At 52.0% G+C, this 27,874-nt stretch overlaps 1 protein-coding gene and 1 long non-coding RNA gene across 7 annotated transcripts in view; both read left to right on the top strand.

Moving 5' to 3' along the window:
- Positions 1-19,888, top strand: part of SLC9A8 (solute carrier family 9 member A8) — a 65,327-nt gene extending 45,439 nt beyond the window's left edge. For 4 of the 5 annotated variants that reach the window (XM_059407214.1, XM_059407212.1, XM_059407213.1 and 1 more), the window contains 7 exons: positions 2-107; positions 7,676-7,792; positions 9,981-10,063; positions 12,621-12,732; positions 15,689-15,909; positions 18,174-18,320; positions 19,166-19,888. In XM_059407214.1, the coding sequence (XP_059263197.1) occupies positions 2-107; positions 7,676-7,792; positions 9,981-10,063; positions 12,621-12,732; positions 15,689-15,909; positions 18,174-18,320; positions 19,166-19,273 (894 nt within the window). In that variant the 3' untranslated portion in view covers positions 19,274-19,888. The remainder of the gene's footprint in view (position 1; positions 108-7,675; positions 7,793-9,980; positions 10,064-12,620; positions 12,733-15,688; positions 15,910-18,173; positions 18,321-19,165) is intronic. The other variant, XR_009405486.1, reaches the window with a different exon arrangement.
- Positions 19,889-21,740: 1,852 nt separating this feature from the next.
- LOC132022016 (uncharacterized) lies at positions 21,741-26,638 on the top strand. 2 transcript variants are annotated; one of them, XR_009405488.1, is made up of 3 exons: positions 21,741-23,110; positions 23,247-24,021; positions 25,106-26,638. It is a non-coding gene; the product is annotated as an uncharacterized LOC132022016 (long non-coding RNA). The 2 variants fall into 2 exon arrangements; XR_009405487.1 differs by lacking the exon at positions 25,106-26,638 and having other exon boundaries at positions 21,741-23,167; positions 23,247-23,469.
- The last annotated feature ends 1,236 nt before the right edge of the window (positions 26,639-27,874 follow it).

Consider the following 27,874-nt stretch of genomic DNA (forward strand, 5'->3'; position numbering starts at 1 on the left):
CGTGCTAAAGCATATTGACTTGAGGAAAACGCCTTCCTTGGAGTTCGGCATGATGATCATTTTTGCTTATCTTCCTTATGGGCTCGCAGAAGGAATCTCCCTTTCGGGTAAGTGACAGAAACATTGAACTGGCACGTTGTCCTGCCTGGTGAAAGAGATTAGGTCAGTGGAGTCACTTCCAATCACAAGAGACAGTCACAACTCAGTAAAGCTTAAGCAACAAAGGAGATTTACTGGCCCTTTAGGGATACCTCTGAATTTAGACCTGGCTGGATTCAGGGGCTCAGTGTTGTCCTGGTCACATCTTCTCTTCACCGGCCACCCTGTAGCAGAGATCAAAATGTCACTTCCCGTGTTGTCCCTTTCCCAGACCAAGTCCCCGAAAGGGCCTTCACTGAAAGGATGGGGTCAGACTGCCAAGGGCCTGGCCCTGGGCCCTGGCCCCCACTGATCTGCATTCTATCATGATAGTTTTGCCTTTTCCAGAATGTCCTACAGATGAAATTACATAGTATACAGACTTTCGTGTCTCCTTTCTTTTAGTGATCATAATGTTGTTGAAAGACACTCATGTTTTTGCACGTGTCAGTAGTTTACACATTCTTACTGCACCATATTTTAGTCATTCATTTGAAGGACGTTGGGGTTTTTCCAGATTTGGGATATGAATATGTGTGGCTGTTTTCATTTATCTTGGATAAATACCTAAGAAGTGAAGTTGCAGGGTCATATGGTAAGTACGTATTTCTTAGAAACTGCCAAGTGTTTTCCTTTTTTTTTTTTTTTTTTTTTAAAGATTTTATTTATTTATTTGACAGAGAGAGAGATCACAAGTAGGCAGAGAGGCAGGCAGAGAGAGAGAGAGAGAGGAGGAAGCAGGCTCCCTGCTGAGCAGAGAGCCCGATGCGGGACTCGATCCCAGGACCCTGAGATCATGACCTGAGCCGAAGGCAGCGGCTTAACCCACTGAGCCACCCAGGCGCCCTGCCAAGTGTTTTCCAAAATGACTGGGCCATTTTGCATCCCCACTAGAATGCCTGAGAGAGTTCTAGCTGCTTCCTGTCCTCATCAACACTTAGTTTAATTTTTAAATGTTTAGCCATTCTGATAGGTATGTGACAGTTTGATTTTGACATACTTTGGTATAATTCTCATTATATTCCACTTGGGGTTTGTTGAGTTTCTTGGGTTTATAATTTATGGGGTTATAGCTTTTCACCAAATTTGGGAAATTTTTGCCCATTTCTTAGACACTTTTTTCTCTTTTCCCATCTCTTCTCCTGTTGGGAGTCCAATTACTAAAATTACAATTGACAGTGTTCTATCATCCCGTAATATACTTTGCCTTTTAAATTTTTTTCAATCTTTTTTTCTTCTGCCTATGCTTTACTTTGGCTCATTCCTCTTGCTGTGTCTTTATGTTCATGGGTCTTTCCTTCTGCCATGCTCACTGTCCTGCTAGTCCATCCAGTGTATTTTCCACTTCAGATGTGTATGTATTATTCGTACCCAGGAGTTCCCTTTAGGTCATTCTTATATCCTGCATTTCTCTCCTCACCGTGTTCGTGATTGTCTGTACCTCCTTGAGCTGAGGGAGCGTGTTTGTACAGCTGTGATGTCCTTGTTTGCTGATTCCGTCCTCTCCGTCAGTTCTAGGTCTTTCTCGGCCAGTGTCTTCTTGTAAGTCATGTTTTCCTGCTCTTTGCTCGCCTGTTAATTTTTGATTGGATGCCAGTCCCTGTAAACCTTATTATGTTATTGAGTTACTAGATTTTTCTTGTATTCTTCATAGAATTTTGGATCTTCTTCCGTGGTGTATCCAAGTTTCTTGAAATCAGTTTAATCATTTTGAGATTTACTTTCAGACTTTGTCCTCAGGTCTGGAGTAACACTAGGAAGTAACGCAGTGCCCTTCTAAGGACTCTGTGTCCTGTCTTTTGTATTACAAGGTCACCCCACTCTGGCCTGTGGGAACACAAACTTCCCAGCCCTGTGTCTGCTTCAGAAATTGTTGGCCTGTTCCTTTTCAGTGGTATGTCTCCTTCGGCTCATAGGATCTCACGCCACACGTGTACAGACCAGTATAATCCAAGATTCAAGGGGACACTGCTGTAGCCCCCCAGAACTGTTTTTCTGGCAGGCCTCCTCCTCTGCTGCTCGGGCTGCTTCAGCCCTGCAGCTCTCCTCGTCCCTTCTCAGCTAGCCCGACTCTGCTGGACTGGGTTTTGGAGTTTCCCCCTTTCTAAGCCTCAGCCTGGAAGCTCTGTCTGGGCTGGGCCAGGGCCTGGAGCAGGAGTGGCCGCTTTGTTTCCCTTCAGTCAGGAATGTTTCCCTCCCGACAGCCCTACCCTGTAGTACCCAGCGTCAGAAGACACCTTTGTTTCCTATCTTTGATCCGGTTTTCTAGTTGTTTGTAGCAGACTGCAGTTGGCATAGCAAAATGGAAGTCCCCAGTGGTTTTTATTCACTCCATTGAGCAGCACTCTCCTTCCCCGCAGATCATTCTCTAGAATTACAGTCGGTGGGCAGATCCTGCCAAGGAGGAAGCAGAGAGGACTCTGGCCGTTTTCACTAGAGAACTCTTGGTAAACCTCACGGTTTTGTTTGTTCTTAATTTGATTTGTTCCCATCAGTTCTACTGGATAATTTCATCCCAGTATCTGCCATCGAGTTCCTTCTCTTATCTTTCCTGAATTTTGGCACTTATATAAACAGTACCTGTGAGTCATTTGGCTCTAGCTTGGCTATTTTTACCTCTGTTTTTCTAAACTGTTCCCCACCCCTTTGAGATGAACACCAAGTACCTGCTGGCAAAGATGTATTTCATGCCTCCATTTGGAATTTGTGATCAAAACCAGGGAATGTTTTTCTTGTCTTCAGAGCAGCAGTGTTTTCTGTTTGTAGGGCTTCACTTTTTTGACGGCCTTTGCTAAACAAACCAGTGGGCAGTGGGGGCAGAAACAGCACATGCGAGCCAAGAGCAGGCTCAGCTGCCTCTGGGCCGTTGGCTGGGCTTGGCCCATATTTGACTTTGGGATATTTGTCACACGGTTTTCAGACAAGGGTAGGATAGCCCTGGTGTGTGTGAGGACCGTCAAGTCCCTCTGAGAGAGTGCAGCCGGGGCGGGCGGGGGTGATGGTTGCTATCCCCCGCTTCCTTCTCCTCCTGCACTTCTGTCACAGAGGACTGAGGAAGCAGTTACCAACAATACACAGCAGGGTGCTGTTCCCCGAATCACACACCCTAATCAGGTGTTTCAGACACAGAGGTTAAGGTCACCAGACCTGCGTTGGATCCCTGCCCCGCCCCCTCATTAGCTGTGCAACCTCACAGAGCCGCCTTAACCACTCTGAGCATCCACTTCCTCCTCATGAAATAGATGATATAGAAGGATACCCCCCACCCAAGGCCCTTGGGTCAGGGGTTAAAGGGAACGATGCGAGTAAGAGTCCTGACAGGAGACATGCTGGGGTGACACTTCCTGCTGGCCCTGACACCCTCAATATGTAAATTAGTGACACCCCCTTTCCCTGTCACAGACATCCTGGTTTTAATAGCAAATTAAACAGGCCCCCTAGTTATGAGTTAGTGTTAGCTGTTCTCAGAATCTTTGTTCTGACTCTGTCAGTCCTAACGAGTCTAGTCATTGAGGCCAGTTTCAAGGGCCACTTTGCCCTCTGGCTCTGAAGATCCAGGGCTGAACAGACCCCACTTTTGCCAGTTTAGCCAACAGTGGGCTGAGGGAGGGGGATTGGGGCAGAGGGACACACTGTCCTGGTGAGTCACGGAGTATGGGACGTAACCTCCGTTCTACCAGAGATCATGGTGCGGCGCTCCTGTGCCCGGGGTAGGAGAAAACCCACAAGCCACTGGTCCTAGGAGAGATGAAGTGCACCTGGGTCGGTTCTCACTACAGAATCCTGTGCAGCCACCGAATAAATGAATTTGACTTACTTGTGCTGGCGTGGAAAGAACTCCCAGATAGATTGCAAAATTTTAAGAAAAAAAGATCATCCATTCAACAAATACTTGTTAAATGCCTCCTCTGCGCCAAGAACTATCCTTGGTACTGGGGCTGTCCTTAGTAAACAAGACCACATCAGGCTTCTACCTGCCAAAGAACGGTGGTAAGCAAACACATACGGGTAATTTCGGGTACTGAAGAAGGGGCAGGAATGAGAGAGATCAGAGCAATGGGATAGTGGCGTGGGGGCAGACACATCACGCGGTAGGGGGTCAGGAAGGTCTCCCCAAACAGGTGGTGCCTGAGCTAAGACCTGTGTGCTGAGAAGGAGCCAGCCCAGGCAGGACCTAGGGTGGCATTGCTGAGTGGGGCACTGCTGTGAGGGAGCTTGGCGCACTCCAGGAAGAGCAGGAAGACCAGAGAGACAGGGACCCCGGCCGGTAGGGTTCTGTAGGCCCCGGAAGGAATTGGGATTCTGTTATATGTGCAAAGGCAGGTAAGTGTTGCAGGCCTCAAAAATGCCTCTGGGGGGAAAAAAATTCCCTCTGCTGGTAATCCATGCTTCATACATCATGGGATCCTTCTGTTGAGCGCATTTTAAAGGCAGATAAGCTTTATTATGGCATAAGAAAACTGGCGGCCTGTGTCGGGACCTTTAATAGTAGTTTCCCGGGGGCAGGCTGGTGTGAATGGAGATTCTCTTACTCTGGACCTCTGAGTCTGAATGTTTTATAGCAAAACACAGCAAGGTGCAGTGCAGTGGAAATTGTACCACGATAGACACCCTTCACCTTCTGCCTTTGGACTTGAGTCTCTATTCATCATCATTGTTCGTGACATTTAAAACAGTGGATTTAGCTGAAACGAGAAATGGATTTCCTTCCTTCCTTGAAGCTGGCCATTTTGTTGCACTAGTTATCTACTTCCTCAAATGATTTTGCTTTCTAAAAAGAAATACACGTGTCAGGAATTCTTCCTTACAAGGCATTTTTTAAAAATACCCATGCGTTGGGGGGCCAGGGTGGCTCAGTTGATCCACCTTCGGCTCAGGTCCTGATCTCAGGGTCCTGGGATCGAGCCCTGCACCAGGCTCCCTGCTCAGCAGGGTGTCTCCTTCTCCCTCTCCCTCTGCCTCTGCCCCCTATTCCTGCTCTTGCTCTGTCTCTCTCATAAATAAATAATCTTTAAAATAAAATACCCATGCTTTTAGCTGTAGAAGTGAGCCTGTCTGCTCCATTTACCCGCTGGTGTTTTCACAGCCTGTGTGGTGGCGGCTCCAGAAGGTGAAGGTGGTCTGGGTGGTGGAGAGGGCTCATAGGGCAGATACTCGAGTTGTCCATCAGGATTTCACATCCACTGCTGACTCTTTCCTTCAGCCCGCAGAACTCGAGAGATGTCCTGACCTCGGTCCAGCCCTGGGTTAAGGTGGTGGCTGGCTGTTCACTCTTGCATTGGCCTGAGGGCCCGTTATCATAGGGTCCACACTCAGCCTCTAGAGGGGACTGTTTATCTGTCCAGAAAATGTGTTGACATTTCAGTTATTTGCCGTCATTACAAGCTGGAAGATTTCCCATATGAAACAGACTTCTGGCATCTCTCAAAAGGCCAGAAGGAAGACTGGTCAACACTGAGCCCCCCCTCCACAGGGAGAACTTCCGAGATGGGCTTGTGCCTTCTTCGCCCACATGTCAGTCATCCTTTTTTTGTCTTTCTTGTCTGGCCCCTGACGCTTCTGAGTTTGCAGCCCTGACCTGGTGCCCAGACTGACCCGCCAGCCAGAGCCCTTCCGCACTGAGCCGGCCCTCTTGACGCAGAGCACCGCGGCGGGACGGGCTAGAGGGCAAGCAGGAAGGCTCCCCGGGGCTCTGGCAGTGGATGCTGCTGCTCAGTCCCAGGGCAACTTCCGCTGTCACCTCTGACTTCCCAGATCCTTTGGTTTTCCGGAGAGGTCGTTTCGTGTTGGGACTGCTATGGGCGGGACAGCAGTGTCAGTGGAAGGCCGCTCGAGTCACAACCTAAACATGGCTCAGGCACCTCTGGGTTTGACTTTTATTTCGAGGTAAGAACTCCAGGGTCTCAGCTTTGCCATGGAGTTGATAACCCTTCAATGACTAAAGCAGACGAGTGAAGCAAAATGCTTTGGAAACACAGAAGCTGGGAACTTTCCCCCCTGGGTGGCGATGCTAAGGATCAAGTCCCTAAAAACTGAAATGTGTCGGTGCCACGATCAAGCCCCAGGTTGCTCATCTGGACCCCGGGACTAACCGCACCGTGCATGGAGCTGTTGGGGTCGTGAGGCTACACCATGTGCAGGGCCTGTCACAGCCCGGACTGAGCCGTTCTGAGCTGCCCCTCCGCCGTTGGGTGGAGTTCCAGCCTCAGCTTCTGGTCTCTGCCCCTTCTGTCTCGCTTTGCTTTGCCTTCCCTGGATTCTGTGGCCGTGTCAGGAAGGTTCAGCAGTCTGGGGGTGCCCCCCTGGGCCCCGCAGGAGCATAGTGGGAGACCCGCTGGAGGTCACGGTGTGTGCGTTCTCACCTAGCAGAGCAGCGGTTTGCAGCGCCGCTTGGGCTGTAGTCCTCGAGGGACACGGGGAGCCCGCCCTCTCCTTTCCCTGTCCCATCCTGTCAGGTGTGCCTCCTGGGATTGTGGGAAGCTTCGCTGGAATGTTCCTGGCAGCCTCCTTGGCAGGGAAGAATGAAAGAGCATAGGAATTTGCCTTGTTCGCACCAGGGAGGGTCTGCCTGGGGGGGGGGGGGGGGGCGGGGGGCGGGGCTTGAAACGGCCCCGAGGGTGGTTTTCATCATTTTCCAACTTTTCCAAGTGGAAAGTCAGCCCAGCATCCCTGTCTACAAAGTGGCAGGAATAAGCTACGGTTCTGCTTACAAATTTTCACTTGTAATCCGTACATTTTAGCCATTTATTTAATGAGTTTATAAAAATCTCTGCTTCCTTATGTGAAAATTAGGCCCCTTTTCTGCTGCCAAGGCAGGGCAGGCCAGAGAGGTAATTAACCCCTCTGTGCAAAGTGCTTTGGGAGTGGTTAGGGGCCGTGGGCCACGCTCAGTGGGCCACGCTCAGTCCCGAGTGAGCAGCAGGAGGTGTAAACGCATGGAGAGCTTTCAGGAAAGGACGTAGATCCTTTTTTAGTCACTCCTCTCTCTCGTTATATGAGTAACTTGTGATGAAGGGAAAATTAAAATTAAAGAAAAATATTAAAAAGTAAATAAAAATCCACCCATTCTCCATATCCAGATTCTTGTGCTCCCTTTCTGCTCCAAGAGTGGTGCACCTGCACACGTTCCATCGTGGGTGGCAGGGACAGCTGTCACTGCACCTGCTCAGCCTGGGGCCTATGGTGATCACTCTACATGGCTTATCTCCATTGCCCTCCTGACGGGTCCAGGGAGGGCGCTGTTAGTCCCACTGCCCAGATGAGAAAGCTGAGGCATGGAGAGGGGAAGAAGCTTAGCCCAAGGTCACCCAGCCGGTAAGGAAGCTGCCAGAGACAGGGCGCCCATAGCACTTCTCTGAAGCCTCTGGGAGGCCTCAGGTAGTACTTTCTTCCTCCCTTTTTTTATCCTTTTTCTGAAAACATGTAACACTGTAGGGCCCGGTAACTTGCAGAAAATGTGCGATATTTGTGTATCACGTAGCAGGTGCTTTTCTGCCCTGTTCATGTCTCTGTGCTTTGCCTCTTGGTTCCTCTCTAGGCATCATGGCCATCCTGTTCTCAGGCATTGTGATGTCCCACTACACGCACCATAACCTGTCCCCGGTCACCCAGATCCTTATGCAGCAGACCCTCCGGACCGTGGCCTTCCTGTGTGGTGAGTTCTGCCTCTGTGGTCCCGTGGGGGCAGGCCGGCAGCCCATGGCTCAGCCACACACTCTTTCCCCCACGGAAAATTCCGTAGAGCCACATACTTCGCTCCCTTATCTTTTGTTTATTACTCTGGCTTTCAAATTCTATAATGTAAACCTAACTCCTGATAACTTTCTGGAACATTCGATGCCTATAATTTTAAGACCAAAAATAATGAGAATAAATATGAACACTGGAGACTGATTAATGTTTATAACATCATAAAGTGACATTTCCAAAAACATGCCTCCTGGCACTGACATCAGTGAGGGTTAGGTGAGACAAGACTCCACAGTCAAACAAGAGCCTGGAAAATCCTGGGGGGAATATATGCTTTCAGTTTGGCGGCCGCAAGAGCATCGTGAGCTGACGCACATTGTGCGTGTCTGAGAAGGGGACGTTGTTAGAGCTTTTTCCCAGCTTGTCCACGGGCTCCTTTCCCATGAGAGCAGCTCAAAGGGCGTAACTCGAGCACTTGTCGCTGCTGCATGGGGCCCTCTGCACAGAGGACTCTCTCTGTGAGGCAGTTTCAGTGTGAGCTCTTGCTCCCCCACACTCTGATGTACCCCCTCCCCCGCCTTCTCCCTGGTTTATACGTGGCAGCGAAGGACACACACTCACACGGTCCCTTTCTGCTGGCCTCCCGGGTGGCCACGCCCCAGGTGTCATCGCCAGCACCTCCCTGGCGCTGCGGTGGGGTCCGGCTCATTTTCCAGCACTGGTTCCACGCTGTCACGCACTAGGTGGCGGGGACGGGCCATGCAGAGGCTTCCTTCCGCAGCCAAGGGGGCTCAGGAGCCAGAGGTCAGAGGACTTGCCCACAGTCTCGTGGCTGAAAAGGGAGTCTAGAATCCAGGTCTGTCTCTTCCTGGTCCCGGGGGTCTTTTTTCCACAGCATCCCACTCACAAAGTCCTAGCTAAGATCTCTGAGCCCGACTGTCACAATTAAAGGAATATAAAGCAAACCACCCAACAATTTTGTACCCATCAGGCTGGCATGCTCCAGTTTTGCTAATACCCACTTCCGGCACGGGGATATGGGAAGCAGGCCCGTTGACAGGCATGGCCTAATGCCATCTTCGGGGAGAGTCATGCAGCCTTGGGCTGCGCGTCAAAGCCGTGTGCTCTTTGACCCAGCAGAGCTACCCTCGGGTGGAGCTTGGATATTTGTCATAAATGGTGTTATCACCAGTAGAAACCGCCTCCGTGTCTGTTGACACCGATTTGTTAAACTAGCCGTGACGTACCAATATATTGGAATTTATGCCGCCCGGGAAAAGCATAACATAGATCTGAGTATATTCTAAATGGGCTGATTTGGAAAGATCACAAAAATGTTTATTAGATAAGAAAAAAATTCAAGGAGGGGAAGGGTGTGTATACACTCCCACTTGCAGACTTGTTCTAAAAAGATGCATGTTTAGAGAAGAACATGGCTGAAATGTTTTAAAACAGCCTCTCTGTTTTATCATGTTCAACTATTTTAAAATACAGTCCTTGTCTCCCTGATGATAAGCCTCTTCTGACATGACCATGTGAGCAGGGAGCCTAGTGCTAGGAATTCACGGGGTGCTCTTTCTTGGGTACACAAGTACCTGCTTGCACAGAGAGCGGCGTCGACTCAATCTGACCTGTGGAGTGAAGCGAAGAGTCAGAAATGCCCCTCTCCCTGCAGATCCTGCTGGGACAAGCTGTCTTCCCAAGCTGTGGCAGCATTAAATGCGTGTCATCACTCTAGCTTTGGCTGCCCTGGCAAGAAAGTTAACCGAGGGACCTTTTCACACTAGGAATGTGGTATCTGTAGTCATTTCTCGGACTTTGCTGCAATTGGGATCCTTGCCGATGACTGTTCGACAAAGGGACAGATTCATAGGTTTATCATCTTCCCCAGGTGGGAGATTATGTATTTGCATTTATTTGACAGCTGCCTCATTAAATGAGGAGATTCTGAATAAGCACGCACGTGCAGCTCGTGCGATAGAAGAAAACGAGCCGACCGAAGCGCGGTTTCCAGCAAGGCATCGGGTGCCGGATTTTTCAGACAATAAGCAGAGTGTTACAGTAGATCCTGACTTGCTGTGAAATGTTTGCTTGTGTGCTGTGTCAGAAGAAAATAGTTGGGGCTGAATAATCCATTCTTTGGTTTGTTTCAGAAACATGTGTGTTTGCATTTCTTGGCCTGTCCATTTTTAGTTTCCCTCACAAGTTTGAAATTTCCTTTGTCATCTGGTGCATAGTAAGTATTTTCCTTGTTTTTTATTTAATTACTTATTTGTAGATCAATAACCACATGTTCTGGATTCATTTATGTAACTGTTAACTGCTCAAGGTCAACAGCTACATAGACACTCTTCTGTTTAAAGTTTCTTTTGTTAAAAAATCACAAACATATGATGAAGGGAGAAGGGGTGGAATTAAGGGAATGAATATCCTTGGAAAAGAATTTTTGCTTCTTTTTAAATATTAAATGACCTTGAAGGTTATGGTCTTCTCTAAAAACTACAAGTTTCTGTGTTTCTGTATTAGGTGGTAAAAGCAACTTTCAGAATTGAATGTATAAGTGATCATAACCATGTAAAAACATCATGCATAGAAAAAAAAAAACATGTAAAAAAATGGAGCACAACGTTTCCAGTGGTTGTAGAATTGGGGATGATTTCTTTTTCCACTTTTGCTGGATAATCTGTAATGCACATACTTCTCACTGTGATTTTCTTCAAATGTGTCCGTTTTTGCGCGTGACCTTGGACACTTGTTTAGAGTAAAGATTACCACAGCCTTACCTCCCCAGAGGTTCACCCAGAGCAGTCATCCCTGGTGATTCTTACCATTCAGAAGGTTTGCGAAACTTACCATTGGACTCGGGGCAGCAAGGGGAAACAAATTAAAATATGAATTTAACTTAATTAAGTAATTTAAAATAGGAAAAGAAAACTTTAATCATTCACAGTAAAATCAAATCTTTTGGCAGAATGGAGTCGGGGGAGGGTAAATGTTTAGCGTTTAAAACAAAGGGGCAGCTTCCTCAGGCATCAGATGGAAGTGACATGAATGGCTTCTAACATGTGGGCATTTAGCCTGTGCTCCCAGGTCCCTCATCTGGGCCCCTTCTGTGTCTCTCACCCCTCAGTGTGAGCTCGTCTCCCATAAGCCCGCCTACTGATCCATACTGTAGTCCCTAATTTGATCTCTGTTGTCCTTTTAGATCCACTGTTAACTTAAGACAGGTGAGACACACGCCTTACTGTGCTCAGTTATCATGATTCATGTACAGTTAACTCTTATTACCAGTGCCACTTAATAGAACCCAGCTGTTGAGACGCAGACCTTTTTATAACACTATCACCTGCCATGTGCAAACCAGTGAGGCCTGCCTGTTTGGCGTGTGGGCAAACTGAGGCACAGAGAAGCTAAAGAGCCCTAAGGGAAATGATGTTTCTCCTGGTAGTGTGGGTGCTTCCACCTCTCAGTCGGCAAGAGCTCGTTGCTTTTGTCCCTGTTATCTGTCCTCCAAACTCAGGTTTCAGGGCAAAGAGAACAGCAAAAGTCAATTACAGAAAGTATAATAGTCTTTAGTGTGGTCACACCTGAAACACAGGTGTGGGAATGAAAGATTGGATTTCAGTGGGTGAAGCGAGGAGGTCCTCCCTCCACCATGAGCTGCGAGCAAGAGGAAGATGAGAAGGTGCTCCGGAGAGGGAGCTTGGTCTCCCCCGAGTGCACAGGCAGGCTGGTCCTGCCTTTCCTGGAGATAGCCCTTGCTGTTCTGATGGGTTACCTGAGACTTGCTCAGTGGTCAAGGGCACAAGCTTTGGGGGCGGAACCGGGTTTGGGGCATGGCTCCCAGTAATAAAAGCATTGCAGGGATCTAAATTTAACAAGATATAATGCATATTAAATGCCTGGCACATTGTCTGACATACAAATGTTAGATGATTGGGAGCCATTGTTAACTTGACTGTCCAAGGCATAGAGGCCAAAGCACACTCAATTCATGCTTCCTAAAAGAATAAACTTAGAGCCTGCCGAATGTACATGTGTATATTGTCTACGTATTACTAAGTTAGTTATGGTAATAACCAAGATGAAAAAAGTAAGTTAATAAGTATTTCTGGGTATCCAGTTAGATAAGATCTAAACCTTATGTAAGGCTATATTTTTTAAGACCAACTTTGGGGATGGTTAGGAACCAAAAGCCTTGGCAAGCACTTGCCAGATAGGGCGCATGTGACCTTTTAGAACCTACCTACGCATTCCTTTTGCTTTGGGACTAGCATTCACGAGCAGCATTATGTGTAAGCCCTTCTCAGTCACCCCTCCTTTCCCTGAGGAGGTTGGGGGCGCCCACGGGAGAGGCAGGAACAACCTTGTCTGTCCCTCCAGAGCCAGCCCATTGGGAATGATTAGTGTAGGCCTGTCCCACGGTGAAGCACCTTTGGAAAAGTGAGAGTGCCCTTAAATTAATCCCTGGATGCTTCAGCCTGGCCCCTTGGCATTCGGTTTTGTTCTCCTGTCATAGCTTAAAGCTGGCTTTGATACCTTGTTAGTCCTCTCTTCCTGGCTGCGGAAACATAACATACAAAGTGCGATCTTCTCCCAGACTCAGAGAAACTAGCATCTCTAGCAACATGCCCCAGCTGGGTCTCTGCCTAGCGCTGCCATTCATGTCTTTCATGGCCAAGGGGAAGGCTGCATTTATTATGGGCGTGTCACAAGGTCTGTGTTAGCTTCAACAAGCTTCACTTGGAGGCCCAGCGATTTCTGTCTACAGCTTCGTTTGTGGATCTTCGCAGGTGCTTGTGCTGTTTGGCAGAGCCGTGAACATTTTCCCTCTTTCCTACCTCCTGAATTTCTTCCGTGATCATAAAATCACCCCGAAGATGATGTTCATCATGTGGTTTAGCGGTGAGTCCAATATTGAATGAGCAGTAGACGGAAGATCGCTTATAAAGGCCTGCACGGTGTGGAGAGCACGAGTGGCTCTCCGCTGGGGCCTCCGAAAGCGGGCGTGCCGCGTAAGGCAGGAATCATGCCAGTCCCCGGCGCCGGGTGAGTCCCACACAGACGGTGCCCCTCACAGGCTCTGTGCTGCAAGGCGAGTGGGTAGTGCTCGTCTGTTCGGCACGTGTGGAGGCTCAGGTTCAAGGGCAACGGATTTGCTTGGGTTCCCGTGACGACAGGAGGCAGAGCCAGCATTTACTGTCCTGCTCCTGCTCCTCTCGACGGGCAGCCCAAGCCAGCACGCACCGGGGACAGCTCTCACCTGCCTGCAAGCAGTGAGGGGCTCCAAAGAGAAAAGGTTCAAGTTCAAACAGTTTCACACTACAGGCTAGATTTGGCTATTTCTTTTCATCCAGTCAGAGTTCTGAAAGTTGATTGGAACATTTTCAGTTTCTGTGCAAATTCCTCTACTTTCTAGAGGAAGGGAATGATTTCATCTTTGGCTCCTAACAGACTGGATCCTTAGGCATCTTTAAATTTATTTTTGAGCAATACATCCCGTTCTTTGTACTTTCTTATTTAAATATTATAATTAAAATATTCCGTGTGGGTCGGGGTAGAGCAACATGCTTTATAAGCTGTTTTCGATCCAACAGCATATCTATACATTTCTTGCAGATTTCTCTCCTCTTTCAAAAGGCCTTGTTTAAAATATATACATATGTATATGTGTGTGAGGTATGTATGTATGTTTAGTGAGAGAAACTTTTTCCTCAGTCTTTCTTGCCAACAAGAAAAACATTTTTTTTCTAAAGTAGTTGATCCAAGGTCTTAAAAGTCTCAAAATCTAAGAGATGTATTGGATCCTTTACATGGTTGTGTGAGCTGTTTGGGGGAGGCAGGCATGATGAGAGACCTCTGTGGGGAATGGCGGCACTGTTTTAAACAGTGAGGGAGGTTGGTCCCAGCTGTTCCTCCCAGGCCATCCCGAGCCCTCTCTCCACAGATTTTCACCCTTTCTTTCCTGGATCCTCAAGCTCTGTCTTTACTGAGACATCATCGTTGAAACTCTTGGAGATTCTTCTCTTTCCCAGGAAGAAACCAGCGACTTCAACCAACATCCCTTCCGCATAGCCCCCCAGCTGCTTCCCGTCTCCCTTTGCAGCCAGACCTCCTTAAGTGGGCTGTCCTCCTCTGTTTTCTCCACTTCCTCACCTCCTGTTCATGGGCCTGAACTTGGCCTTCCCCAGGTCACCAAGCAAACTTCTGCTGCCAACACCTGGTGGGCACAGGGCAGCCCTCGTCCAGCCCACCTCCACAACTGTGAGCTCCTTCTTCCCACTGATCTGCTTTCTGCCTGGGGACCCTCTTCCCTGGGCTTCCAGGCCATGCTCCTGGTGGTCCTCCTTCTCAGGTTCCCCTTACAACCTTCACCAGCCCCTAAAACACTGGCATCCTCAGGATGTAGCCCCAGACCTGCTTCTGCTCTTGTGGTCTCACAAGCTCACCCATCCCGGTGGCCCCAGCATCCATCAAGTTCCCACACCCCAGAGCTCTTTGCTCTTAGATCTTGACTCATGCTTAAGTCCTCCTTCGATGCCGTGAGAGCTCATTGTCTTGGGACTGAATTTACCTTCCTGCCCAACCTCTTCTTTGCCAGCGTCCCTCTTCCACGGGAAACAGTGATGTGTGTTATGACAGAGGTCTGGCTCACTCCACGTTTGCTCTGTGTATACCTGTCCTGTGCCCAGCATTTTGTCCTCAGGCCACCAACCTGGCAGGCCCCGCTTCTAGTCCTGTGTGACAGGTGGAGAGGTGGAGTTGAGGCCTGGGGGAAAGGAGGGTGCGGTGGGGTGACCCCAGGAGCCAGACTCCAGAGCCTGCTCCCAGAGCGCCGTGTAGCACAGCCTCCTGGGACACCCCACCATTGTCTGTGCCCCTCCCTTCCCGGGTCCTCCCACCTCCGGCTCACCCCTGTGGCCTGTTGCTTCCACTCTCCATGTCTCTCTTAATCCTGTCCCCTTTCTGTGCCCGTGTCTCAGGTCCGCACTGCTGCTGCGGTCAGACCCCCATCGTCCTGTGAGGCTCCAGCCTCTGTGTCTGTCAGACCCTTCACGGTGTCCCCTGCCCCGTTCTCCCCTTCTTCGGGCGCTCACCATGGCACAAGCCCTTGTCTGTGGTCTCCCCACCTGTTACCCTCTGGGGGGCATCGGGCAAGCCAGCACATTCTCCAGAGGGTGCTCTTCCCAGCCCAGGGCAGCCCCTCAGCCCAGCCAGCCACCTCGCAGGGCAGCACCACAGGAGGTAAGGATGCAGCTCCCGGCAGCCTCTGGCCCGCAGCAGAGCAGCCCTGAGCCTACCGGTGCAGCCAGGAGCTGCGGGAGAGCCACATCTTCAGAAGCAAAGGGGCCTTGGTTGCTGTTCCTGCAAGGCTGTGAGGCCCTGGGAGGACGCGTCCTCCCCTCAGTCTCGCGTCCTCATCTGCCTGTGGTGGAGAGTCGCAGGGCCTGTTTCCCAGCCCTCCTGCGAAGTTCCAGCGAGACTGTGCATGCAGAGCCCTTCGCACAGGGCCTGGCGCACACACAGGGATGGCTCAGTCTGCACTAGCTGTCAGATTTCTAGAACGTGAGCGTTGGCAGGACAGATCCTCAACGCGGGCACGCACGCACACCTGGTGCTTCAGGGCCTGGATGAGTCACCTCGTTTGACCCACTCGGCCACCTCATGAAGTGGAAGTGGGATGAGGTCAACCCCCACTTCTCTGCAGCCCGCTTCTCTCAAGCCCAGAGCCTCACAGGAGGCGGTCGTCCTCCGCAGTCGGGTGCGTTAGAACATTCGATGGGTGTGAACCAGGGCTGTGCCCAGGTCCCCAGCGCCCAGTCGGTGAGGCGGCTCCTCTCACCCGCTTTCCTGCCCCCAGGCCTGCGGGGCGCCATCCCCTACGCCCTGAGCCTGCACCTGGACCTGGAGCCCATGGAGAAGCGGCAGCTCATCGGCACCACCACCATCGTCCTGGTGCTCTTCACCATCCTGCTGCTGGGCGGCAGCACCATGCCTCTCATCCGCCTCATGGACATCGAGGACGCCAAGGCGCGCCGCCGGAGCAAGAAGGACGTGAACCTCAGCAAGACAGAGAAGATGGTGAGCGGGGAGGGGACGGGCTCGGGCTCCGCCGCAGCTCGGAGGTGGGGCAACGAGACACGATCACAGGCTCTCGGCACCTGCACACGCTCAAAAGGAGGTTGAACTGGAGTTCTGAGGCCCTTTGTGGGTTGTCCGCCAGCGTCGGGCCCGGTGAAGCCACGGAGGCCGTGGAGTGGGGGCGTGGAGCCACATCAGGCTCTCCCAGCACCACCCCGTGGAAGGTTTTAAAGTCAGTCCTCCTCCTCCCCCACAGCGTCTACTGAAAGCCTCCTGCTGGGGGCCTGGGGAGGGGAAAGTGCTTGCCAGCCCCTGAGGGCCGTGAGAGAGGGGGCTTCCTGGAGGACAGACAAGGGAGGTGTCCGGGGCCCCACTGCGGTGAGCCGGAGGCTCCCAGATCCCTGGCCACCTCCTTGCCCCTCCCTGCTGGCTGCCTGTCCCTGGCATCAGCCCTCCTCGCCCTGTGTGGACCCTTAGGCCCCCTGTGCTGAGCCAGGCTCTCTGACAGGAGCAGAGGCCGTCCTTGGCCTGTGAGGCCACCTTCCTGCGCTGCCCCCACCCACCTACCCCCAGTTCTAGAAATGCCTCTTTTTCTAGTTCCCTTATTTGAGGTCATCAGTAATTTTGTTCAGTCAAGGAAAGCAAAGAAATTCTCAACCAGCAGAGACAAGGACACAGCCCACTCTCCCACTGGGGTGCTCAGGACTGGCCAGATCCTGGCCTCAGGTCTCTTTGTGGCCTGGCCCATGTCTCCTCCAAGGCCTGGCTGGGAGGAAGCCCTTGGGGGGTCACAGGGTGATCACAGGCGGGTGGTCACAGTCGGGGCTGGTTCAGCACGACCCTCTCACTCTCAGAAGCCTGTCCCTGGCCACCCCCATCCCCTAACTTCCCTGGCCACCCCCATCCCCTAACTTCCTGGTCCCTTTCTAACAAAAGACCCAGTATAGGTTCTCGGACATTGCAGAGGCTGTCAGAATTGGTGGAGGGCTCCTGGGTCTCCCCAGGTCTAAGCTGTGGCTGGAGAGAATTTGTGTTTTGAGCAGGATGCTGGGTGCCAGGTACTGCTGCCCCCCCCAGCCCCACAGCCACGCTTGCTAGAGCCCGGCTCCTGCGGAACCAGGATATATGCCCAGAGGAAGAGCAGCTGCTGCTTAGGGAATGTTCGGGAATGTTCTCTGTGGCACAGGTGCGGTGGCTGTGCACTCCTCACACCGTCTCAGGTTGCCCTGAGAACCCACAGGAAGCAGGTGCTCTCTGCTCCTCCCCAGTTTGCAGATAAGAGCGCCGGGGCACAGAGCGGTCAGGACTCCATAGTCTGTGCTCTTCACCCCCATGCTCTCCATCAGCGCTCTCGAGGTGCAGGTCCCTGGATCAGCAGCTTCCCCGGGAACTTGTTAGAAAGGCGAATTCTGGGGCCCCATCCCAGACTTGCTGAATCACAACTCTGCAGGTGGGCCTAGGGGGACCAGGATTTTGAGGATTTGTAAGCCCTCTGGGTGATCCCCCCCCCCATATCCTGCACCTGCATCTGCTCCACTGCCCAGGCACCCAGTGGAGGCCACTCGGCTGTGACTTCAGATGCTACATTCACACCCTGCCGGCCTTTGGTCATCCCTGCAGCGGACGGGGCTGGCCTGGGCCTGGGGCCTGGAGCTCTGCTGGCGTTGATCTGTTGATCCAGTGAACAGAGACCTCCTCCCCCTGCAGTCCTGCCGTACTCTGGGGTAGTTGCTGTCACTCCTCTCCAGGTCCCCCCGGGATTGCCCCCCACCTCTGCACGCGTGCGCACACACACTCACACATACATACTCACTGACTGGCCAACACCTGCCCAGAGCAGAACCGCAGCTCACGCAGCTATCGGCAGAAATGACAGAAGGAGCTTCCCTGTTCCGCTGGCTGCGAGTGAAATCACCTAGAAGGGCAGTTCCTGTCCTGCCTGCCCATTAGGATCACCTGGAAAGCTTACAAACCAAACCCCAATAAAAAAATAAAATAAATAAAAATGAATTAAAATCCCCCCTTAAAATAAATTCTGATTTATTCCTCATTTACTCCTGGCTATCCGTCACATTTTTATAAACCTTCCCACCTCCCTGCAGGCTCCCAGGAGACGCTTTGCTGCCCACACACTCCCCGCGCTGATCCGAAGGCACAGTTAGGGTCGGAGACACTGGTGGCCAGAAGCGAGGCGCTGCTGGGTAGGCGGGGTGGGGTGGGGGCTCTCAGGAAGAGACCAGCTCACGGCCTTCCTCCCCGCACAGGGCAACACCATTGAGTCAGAGCACTTGTCCGAGCTCACAGAGGAGGAGTATGAAGCCCATTACATCAGGCGGCAGGACCTCAAAGGCTTCGTGTGGCTGGACGCCAAGTACCTGAACCCCTTCTTCACGCGGCGGCTAACTCAGGAGGTGGGACACATGGCGAAGGGTCCCCGACAGAGGGCGGGCGGGGGGGCCAGCCAGGCCACCTCCCCCAGCTTGACCTTCCCCTTCCCAGGCGGGCAGCTGGGTATGCGGTGGAACTCAGCATCTGCTGTTTTTCCTTGCCATTTTTAGTGCTAGTTTAATAATAGACTTGTTAACGCGGTTCTGTTTTCCTGGATGATAGACGCAGGACATTGATCGGCTACTGATTCTGAGCTGAAAATTGCAAACATGCTGGGGCCTCAGGCAGTGGCCCACGGCTCAGGGCTCTTGTTCCAGCCCTCTGGGGACTGCTGGCCTCTGGGTGACAGTGAATGACAGTCTCAAGGGGCCCGGCTCAGGCCTGCCCCACTTTGTTTCCGAGCCCACGTTCCCGCCCCACCAGTCATGGTCGCTGTCAGCATGGGAATGTTCCTGTTGCTTCGTTTCATCCTCCAAGCGACCTGTGTCATAGCCGCAGCTGCTCTCTCACCAGACAGCTGGGGAGACTGAGGCCCAGAGAGGTGCCGTAACCCCCGGAGGTCACGCAGCCAAGGTGCAGCAGAGGTGGGAGCACCCCCCAAGGGTGTCTGATTCCAGAAGCCGTGTTTTTTAACATCACACCAGCCTGCCTCCTACTCCTGTTTCTGAGTGACACCTCCGGTTACCTCCACCCCCACCGAGAAAAATCCCAGTTCGAGTTTGTTGGTTAAGTCTTGGAAATTGCCTGTAGCCACGTGCCCTTCCTTCCGTCTGTCCCACACCCCCACGGGGTACACAGCTCCCCACACCCTCGGCCCTGACCTGACCCAGACCCACTGACAAGGGCTTGGTTGTGTCTCCCACTCCAGGACCTCCACCATGGGCGCATCCAGATGAAAACCCTCACCAACAAGTGGTACGAGGAGGTGCGCCAGGGCCCCTCCGGCTCCGAGGACGACGAGCAGGAGCTGCTGTGACGGAGCACAGCGCCCCGTCCGGCCTCCTCGTGGCTCCCACGACAGACGCTCAGCAAGGGCCCCGGAGGGGCTCACGTGGGGCAGCCCCCTCAGGGGAGATGGAAGCAGGGGGAAGCAAAGGCCCTGGTCTTCGGAAACCGGACGTCCCTGGCCCTTGGAGCCAGCTGTCTGCTTCCGAAGTAGGTCGCGTCCCCGGGCCTCAGCGGGCAGGACACCTGCTCTTCGTGTTGCTTCTCAGCCCGCAGATCAGAGGGACCAGCTGTCCGGGTAAATCTTCCTTCTGCTTCTGCGGCCAGGGTGCAGAGTCCTCTGCCGGACTGAGGGACCCGAGAAGAGGAGCCGTGCCCTGCTGTGGAGCCTGCCGTGACTGGGGTGCTGCAGGAGCTGGGGCTTCTGCCATTCCCAGCCATGGCCCTGCATCACAGGACCGCCTGCCTGTTCCAGCAGCACAAGGAGTCAGCCGCCATTTCCCTTTGGTCATCAAGGTTCCCGTGGTCTCAGCAGCAGCCGTTCGGACCTAAGTGGTGGGCTCGGAAATCTGGAAAACCTCATGCTCCCCTTTGTGATGTTGCTTGCACTCCCTGAGAAGGAAAAACCTAGTGACCTTTTTCTTTACCTCTGCCTGGCACCTTGCAGGCCGTCTCCCTGGGCGGTGGGCAGCTGCTGCCCTCCTCTGGGAATAGTGTGAATGTTTACACTGGTTCAGCGAGGGGGCGCTTGGCCCCAGTGGTGAGTCTCTTTGGAAGCTGCATCCTTGGGTTTTGAGGGGTGAGCGAGCCTAGTCTGTGGGGTCAGTGCGCCCCCTGGAGGAAGAAGCTAGAGTTACAGGGCTCGTGCCCGCAGCATCTGCTGTCTTTGAATTCAGTTCAAATTCATGCACTTTGACAAAGGAATGAGAGCCTAGCAATCACCTCCCTCGCTCGGTGGACCTTGTCCATCCAGAGGCCCCATTTCCTGGGCACCGTGGGGTCTGCCCACTGTTTGGCTACTGTCGCTTTTACTGCTAATCAGCACTTCCTCTTTCCCTGCCCCAGTTCTTCACTGGCCTGGGTCCCAGCTTCCCAGGGCCCAAGGGCAGGGGCCAGAGCAACAGTGCTCCATGCTCCTCCCCAGCCACCCCTGCCCAGAACTCACTCACAGAGTGTCTGTATGTGCTCTCTCCCTCTCACATGCACACACCGTGCCCCGTCCCTGGGGTCCCGGCTCCCAGCTGTCTAGGGTGAGGAGCTTAGACTCATGTTCAGGCAGAATCACTACTGACTTTTGCCTCCAGTCCTCCCCTGCCCGAAACAAACCTCATCCCTGCAAGCCTTTGCCCATCTTTGGGCCAATGGCAACTCCCCTGGGTGGCTCAGGGTCCCTGTCTTGGGACCCAGCACACCTCTGGGGTGGTGTAATTTGTCATGTGCATGCCCTTGGTTCTCTGGGGGGACACAGCGGGCCAGCATGGACCCTGGGTGGCAGCACATACGATTCCAGCTGTTCTGCCTCAGGCAGCATGGTCCTGGCTGTCAGGAAGGACTGACTTCAGAAACCACCAGGCCAGACCCCTTTCCGGAAGTGTGAGACCAGTCAGACAGGAAGCACGTGGTTTCCTTTTTATACATGCAGAGAAAATCTGCACTTGATAGGGTTAAAGTATACTCACTTGTGTTTTTGTAACCTCTCACTTTAACCTCGTAATTTAAGCCAAATAGGCATATTTTACTGCACCTGATACCATCACTGGAGGAGTAATACCGTGCATAATTCTGGTCCCCATCATTTCCTACATACTTCTACTGGAAAAGTAAGGGAAGAAGTCACAAAAGGAGGGGCCTCATCTGGCAGGAGGAGGCAGGGATCCAAGACTGGAGTGTTCCCTAACCCATAAGTAATTCACCTTTCACTTCTAAAGTTCAGGGTCTGATCTCAGAATGTGTTCCTTGCACTGTAAACTCATTAGTTTACCAGAAAATGTGGTGGGGGCGGCTAGGAATTCAGATAAAGTAGTGAAAACAGGATCTTCTCAATTCAGACTGCCCCCTTGTCACCAGGTCCTGCCTGGCCTCCCACTTTTAGCTGAGACCTGAAAATGATGCTGTGGTAGAGAAGAGTCCCCAAGGTTGGAAGGTCCCCAAGGCCTGGCTTAGTGGGCGGGGCACGTTCTCCCATGAGCCTCTTCTGCCCCCTGCTGAAGTGAGGCTTTGGCGGGCTGGAGCCGGTTCCTGAAGAGGGAGCCTGTGTTCCTCCAGTCTGTTTCTTCACTTTTGCCACAGGCAGAGCCCGTGGAAATGTATTTTCCTGGTGCATTTTTTTCAAGTGTCTTTGCCTGAGAATCAGAAATTTGCTGCTATCTACCTTTAGCATACCTAATGATTCTGTTATTGGGGGCAATAAATGCCTACTAGATTAATATATATATATATATATATATATATATATATATATATATATGTATATATATATTCCCTAGACAGGAATAAATCCTGTCTAGGTCTAGGCCATGGGAGAGCTATAGTGCACAGACAAGGTCACACTAAAGAGGGAGGGCCTGTGGGGAAACTGGCCCTTTATCCGTGAACTGGGAAGACGTGCTGGTCTTGGGGAGCCATGTGGTGACAAGCCACACACCCAAGGCGCCCGCTGCAGCCCTGTCGTAGACCCCTGGGAACAACCCTTCCCTGAGGCTGGTGGTGTGGGACATTACAGGGAAAGGAGCTGGCTTGTCCTAGGTCCCCAGAGATCAGGTTTTAGGCTGGGCTGAGCCAGGGCCAGGCGGAAGCAGGCGGCTCAGCTCCATAGTGGGGTGCGCAGACGCTCGGTCCAACGGCAGAACCAAAACCCTCCCGCACCCAGGACGGCTACCTCTCTTCACAGTGGAAATGCGGGCCGGGCCCTGGCTGATGGAAGGGCCAAGGGGCAGGGCCTGGCCCAGAGTGGTGACCACCCCGGAGTACCCCAGGTCAGCCTAGGGAGATCTGGTTTGCCTGTGGATTCCTTTATGTGCAGTGAAATGTGGAAAGATGGACGAGTGGGGATCCTGTCCCTGAAACCCACGCCAGAGGTGCCGTCAGCGAGACTCGCCCCCGGGAGGTCTCAGTTCCGCCTTCCCACAGGGGCCGGTGCACTTGGCAGAGTCCTCAGGGGGGTGGCCGCGGCCGGGACCCCACTTCGCCCTGGTTCAGAGAGTGAGGGAGGCGCCGGGTGGTGGCTGGCTTCTCCTCCGCCAAGTCCTGGATGGCAGAGGTGCGCGTCTCCGAGCTGGGAGGAATCCGCCACAAGGATCTGCCGTCAAGTCAGACGTTCAATGCAAGGAGAGAGGGAAGAGGCACCGTGGTCCTCCCCACTCTCTCCAGCACTCGGCTGTTTGTCCTGCTGGCTGAGCCGTGTAGGGAAGCACCTCAGGCGTTCTCCACGCCGCAGCCCACAGCTCGAACTCCGTCTGCCAAGCCCCGGGCAGTTTGGTGTAAACAGAAACACCCCCAGGGAGAGGCAGGAGCCACCTTGCCTTGCATCTCGGTTCCTGCCGTCTGTCACGCAAGCCGAGCTGCACGTCAGGAACCCCCGCGGCCGCTGGTCACCTGACAGAAGAAGGAAGCTGCCAGTTCCCCCTGGGCCGCACCATCCCACTGGCTCACCCCATTTCTTCACCCGCCCCCCAACACCGGGCCTTCCAGACGGGGAGCTGCCTGCCCGGCCACCCAGCGCACGCCAACCTGGCCGCCGGGGCGACAGTGTGGCCACACAGGGGACGCGCTGTGGGCGCTGCAGGGCAGGCTCTTCTGGAAGCCCCAGCCCTGCCGGCAGGAACCGCCGCAGGCCGGGGAAGGCTCCTTGCTGACTGCAAGCTCCGAGGTTCGTGGCTCCCCGCAGGCCGGAACGTTGTCTCCGACGCAGCCCCCGCCACGCTCGGTCTGTTCGTTGTGTTCTTCTGAGTGATTTGCTTGGGGAAAATGAAGGATTTTTTAAATTACTGCTTTTTTGTTTTAAGGACCTTTGGGAAGGTCAGGCTGCTGCTTTGTCCTGGTTCCTGAGATGATTTGCTGCTCTTCTGGAGGGGGCTTCCGATCGGGTGGCTCGGGGATGGGCACCCCAGGAGCTGCCACGCCCGAGCCCCGGCCTCATCTCACTGCACTCTGTAAAGAATACAGAAACGGCTGGAGAACAGCCATGTCACTGGCTATTTAGAAATAAACATGAATGCTGCTGGGTGAGAGGCAGTCTCTGTGCTTGTGTTCCGGTGTTGCAGATGCATGGGTCACACGCTCCTGGACTCAGCTGTGTCACCACCGACCAGACTCGGCGGGGCCAGCAGCAGACGCGTTGTCGGTGGGCTTCGGATCAGGCACGCCTGGGCCTAATTCCTGCCCCTGCCCCTTAGTGAGGAGCACGTGGGGCCGAGCGGAGGGGCCTCGGACCGGCCCAGCTGCCGGCCGGCTCACAGCTGCTGCTGCCCACAGGTGGCTGGGAGGGCGTCCTCCCCGGGTCTGCTCTGCTGCTGCCCCCGGACTGCGGATCAGCCCCTGGGCGCCCCTGCCAGGCCGCGCGTGCAGGACCACGCCGGGCCTTCCTCTAGGTTCTCAACCCACGCAGCCGCGGGAGTGTGGCGGAAGGCCGTGGCGTTCTCCGCGGGAAACCTGGAGCCTCCACTTATTTTTACCCCCTCAGTCTTCCAAAAGGCATCCAAAGCTGCTTTTGGTCACAGACACAGACCAAAAAGAAAAGAAAGAAAAAAATAAAACACATGGAATAGAAAGTGAAAGCAGGTAGGACAGCCCGTCCTGCTCCCAGGCATGGGCCTTCTGGCAGGGAAGCCCGTGCTGGCCCTCTTAGTTCCTTCCAGCCCTGCAATTCATCCCCATTCCCGCTGGCCCTGACCCCCAGCCAAAGAAGGAAGTGGGGAGAACATATCACACCCGGGACCCTACCTGTACCTGGGCAGCCCAACCAGGGGCCCGGACCGTGCCGGGGCCAGACGGGGAGCCGGCTGGGGAGTCGGGGCTGGGTGTGCGGGGCACACGTGGCTCCCTTCATCGGCTCCCTTTGCCGCCTCCGAAGAGACCTGGGTGCAGAGAAAGATTTCTCTACATAATAAAACTTTGTGAGTGTGATGACAGGTGGCCCTGGAATGATGGGGACCCTGGCAGAGTCTTCGCAGGCCACCTCCGACTGCCAGGGAGCCTGGACGATGGAGTTGTGCCAAGCAGAGTGTCCTGATAGTAAAAGGAGAAGGGGTCCCGAGTGGCACCTGCCACAGACGGTTCATTCACACTTGAACCCACTTCTTTTTTTTTTTTTTTTTTTTTTTTTTAAAGATTTTATTTATTTATTTGACAGAGAGAAATTACAAGTACACTGAGAGGCAGGCAGAGAGAGAGAGAGAAGGAAGCAGGCTCCCTGCTGAGCAGAGAGCCCGATGCGGGACTCGATCCCAGGACCCTGAGATCATGACCTGAGCCGAAGGCAGCGGCTTAACCCACTGAGCCACCCAGGCGCCCTTGAACCCACTTCTTGACTCCTAGAAGAAGCACTCAGGGTGGAGGGGAGCGAGCCAGGGAAGTTTCACCTTAGAGGACAGAAAGTTCTGGGGGAGGGCGACACACAAAGGTCACGGCTCCATAAACCCCAACACGTCACGTGCAGCAGAAATAACCGATTCAAATTCACGAAGTGAGACAAGCAGATTCCAAAAAGCAATATCTAGCCTCTAACAGTTAATGGTGTGTGTATAAATAGGAAAAAATCGGGAAGGACAGGTGCTAAGTTTTAACTTTGGTTCTCTCTGAATGGAAGGACAGTGGTAACTTAAAACCTGCTGTTGTTTGTATCTGTTTTCTCTCTTTCATGGAGCACGGCGGTCCTGTGCTCGGGAGCACTCTGCAAGTCCCCTTCACATTTCGTAATGTGATTACAAACAAAGCCACAGCGAGAGCTATGCGCTAAGTGGAGAGCATCGATGGGACAGAGCAGTAGGGAGACAGGAAGTCTGTCCTCTGGTCGGAGTCCAGATGGAAAGAATCACTTTGAAGAGCGTCTGGCAGTGCCTCATAGAGTTAGCGACACCTGTCACCCTTCAACCCAGGAATTCCCTCCGAGATTCATGCCCTGGAGCAGACCACTGTGTGCGGACCAAACCCGCATTTTTTGAAAAAAAATTCAAAGGACTATTTCGTGACCTGAAAACGATATGAAATTCAAATTTCAATACCCATACATAAAGCTTTGAATTTTTTAATTAAAAATTTACGGAAGGGGCGCCTGGGTGGCTCCATTGGTTAAGCACCTGCCTTCAGCTCAGGTCATGATCCTGGGGTCCTGGGATTGAGCCTGCATCAGGCTCCCTGCTCGGCGGGGAGCCTTCTCCTCCCCTCCCTGCTCATGCTCTCTCTCTCCCTATCTCTGTCACTATCTCTCTCTCTCAAATAAATAATTTTTTTTTAAATGTATGGAAATTTTTTTCTCTCATTATGTAAGTACCTGCATAACTTTTCTTTTTCCTCTTGGATCCTGAAGCCAAAAATACTCACTACCTAACCATTTACAGAAAAAGCCTGCCCACCCCTGCCCTAGAAAAATTCTTACACACTCTTGCACCAGGAGACACTCGTAAGAATATTTGCAGTAGTGCCTCACTGAAAACAAGCTGTTTCTCACCAGGAGTGCGGATAAGCCGTGGCACAGTCCTGGAAGGTGCTCTGCGGGGCAGGGAGAGGACGGACGGATGGATGCAACTAGAATGAACGCATCAGTGCAGTTAAATCTCAGAGCACAGAGAGGAGAGGAGAGAGAGCTGCGGGCGAATACAACGTGACAAGCGCCCATAAAACCACGCAAAACCATGTGAAACGATGATGCTTTAGGATGCAGACAAGTGCAGTGGAAGCACGAAGGAAGGCTAGAAAGATCAACGCCGAAGCAGAGGCTCGTCTGGGGCAGAGAAGGGAAAGAAATGCACTGGAACTGCACGACCCCTGCCCTGGCTTCAACCATATCTCTGATGTCCCATTGACTAGCGGAGTCCTGGGCAACCGGGAGTTAATCCTACCTGGAAACTTGCAAACAGGAGCCTCAGTTCTGCCCCCATCCGTAGGGGGGTATCTAAGACTCTCTCCAAGGGGCCAAGACACCCTCCTCTCAGTCAAGATAAGGTCTGGTCATAGGTGGCAAAATTAAAATCAAAAATAAAATCTTTCCTAGAGTCCTTGAGAATCAGGATTCTTAGCATGGGAAAAAGATGAGTTCAAGTAAAAATCCTGTGGTCCTGAATTTTAATTTAAAGTGTAAGTATGGGGGCGTCTGGGTGGCTCAGTGGGTTAAAGCCTCTGCCTTTGGCTGAGGTCATGATCCTAGAGTCTGGGAGCGGCCCCCACATTGGGCTCCCTGCTCGGGGGGAGCCTGCTTCTCCCTCTGCCTGCTGCTCCCCCTGCTTGTATGAGAGAGAGAGAGAGAGATAAAAGAAAAATAAATAAAATATAGATTTTTTATTTTTTATTATTTTTTATTTTTTTTATTTTTTTAAAGATTTTATTTATTTATTTGACAGAGAGACATCACAAGCAGGCAGAGAGACAGGCAGAGAGAGAGAGAGAGAGGAGGAAGCAGGCTCCCTGCAGAGCAGAGAGTCCGATGCGGGGCTCGATTCCAGGACCTTGAGATCATGACCTGAGCTGAAGGCAGCGGCTTAACCCACTGAGCCACCCAGGCGCCCCTAAAATATAGATTTTTTAAAGAATAAGCTCTGTTCACTAAAAAGACATAATAATATAAAGAACTAAAATACTTAGAATATACTGAAGTTTTAAAAAATATATGTATGTGCTGAAATCAATGAGTTAATGATACTTTTTAAAAAATTAGTCACTATTGGGAGATGCTAAGGCATCAACTCATTAAGTGAAAATAAAGGCAAAGGGTGCACCTGGCTGGCTCAGTCGGTACAGCATGTGACTCTTGATCTTGGGGTTGTGAGTTCAAGCCCCACACTGGGCCTAGAGCTTATTTTAAAAAATAGTAATAAAATAAAGGCAAATAATTAAGCATTTCTCTCACTTAAACTACTAACAGTCAACTAGTAGCTAAGGAAAGTTTCTTTTTCTTTTAAAAAAAATAATTATAAACTTATAGGAAGTTGAAAAAAAAATGCAAAAAGGTCCTATGTATACTGCACCCAGTAGTAAAGTCTTGCACAAATACACAACAGTATCTCAACCGGAAAACTGACATTGGTACAAGCCACAGACCTTGTTCAAACTGTATCTGTTTTACATGTACTGTGCAACAGGGTGTGTGTGTGTGTGTTTAGTTCTATACAATTTTATCACATGTGGAAGGTCATACCACCACAAAGAAGTTTTTTTTTATAGAAGTATTCTGGTCGCAAGGGAATACTACAATTGGAATATCTGCATTTTGCAACTTCCAATGAAATGACCGATCGAAGCCCCAAACAACAGTTCTAATGGCTGTTAACTACCCCAAAGGCAGAGAATGCAACGTCACGTGCCTCCTGACAAAGGAACTAAACATCTATGACTTACTCTCATTCCCCAAAAATCAAACCTAAGTCTGAGCAAGCCTCAAAAGGCAACTACCATGTGATGTACCACAGGGACAGAATGA

The sequence above is a fragment of the Mustela nigripes genome, chromosome 7 (genome assembly GCF_022355385.1).
Source record: "Mustela nigripes isolate SB6536 chromosome 7, MUSNIG.SB6536, whole genome shotgun sequence".
Lineage (NCBI taxonomy): Eukaryota > Metazoa > Chordata > Mammalia > Carnivora > Mustelidae > Mustela > Mustela nigripes.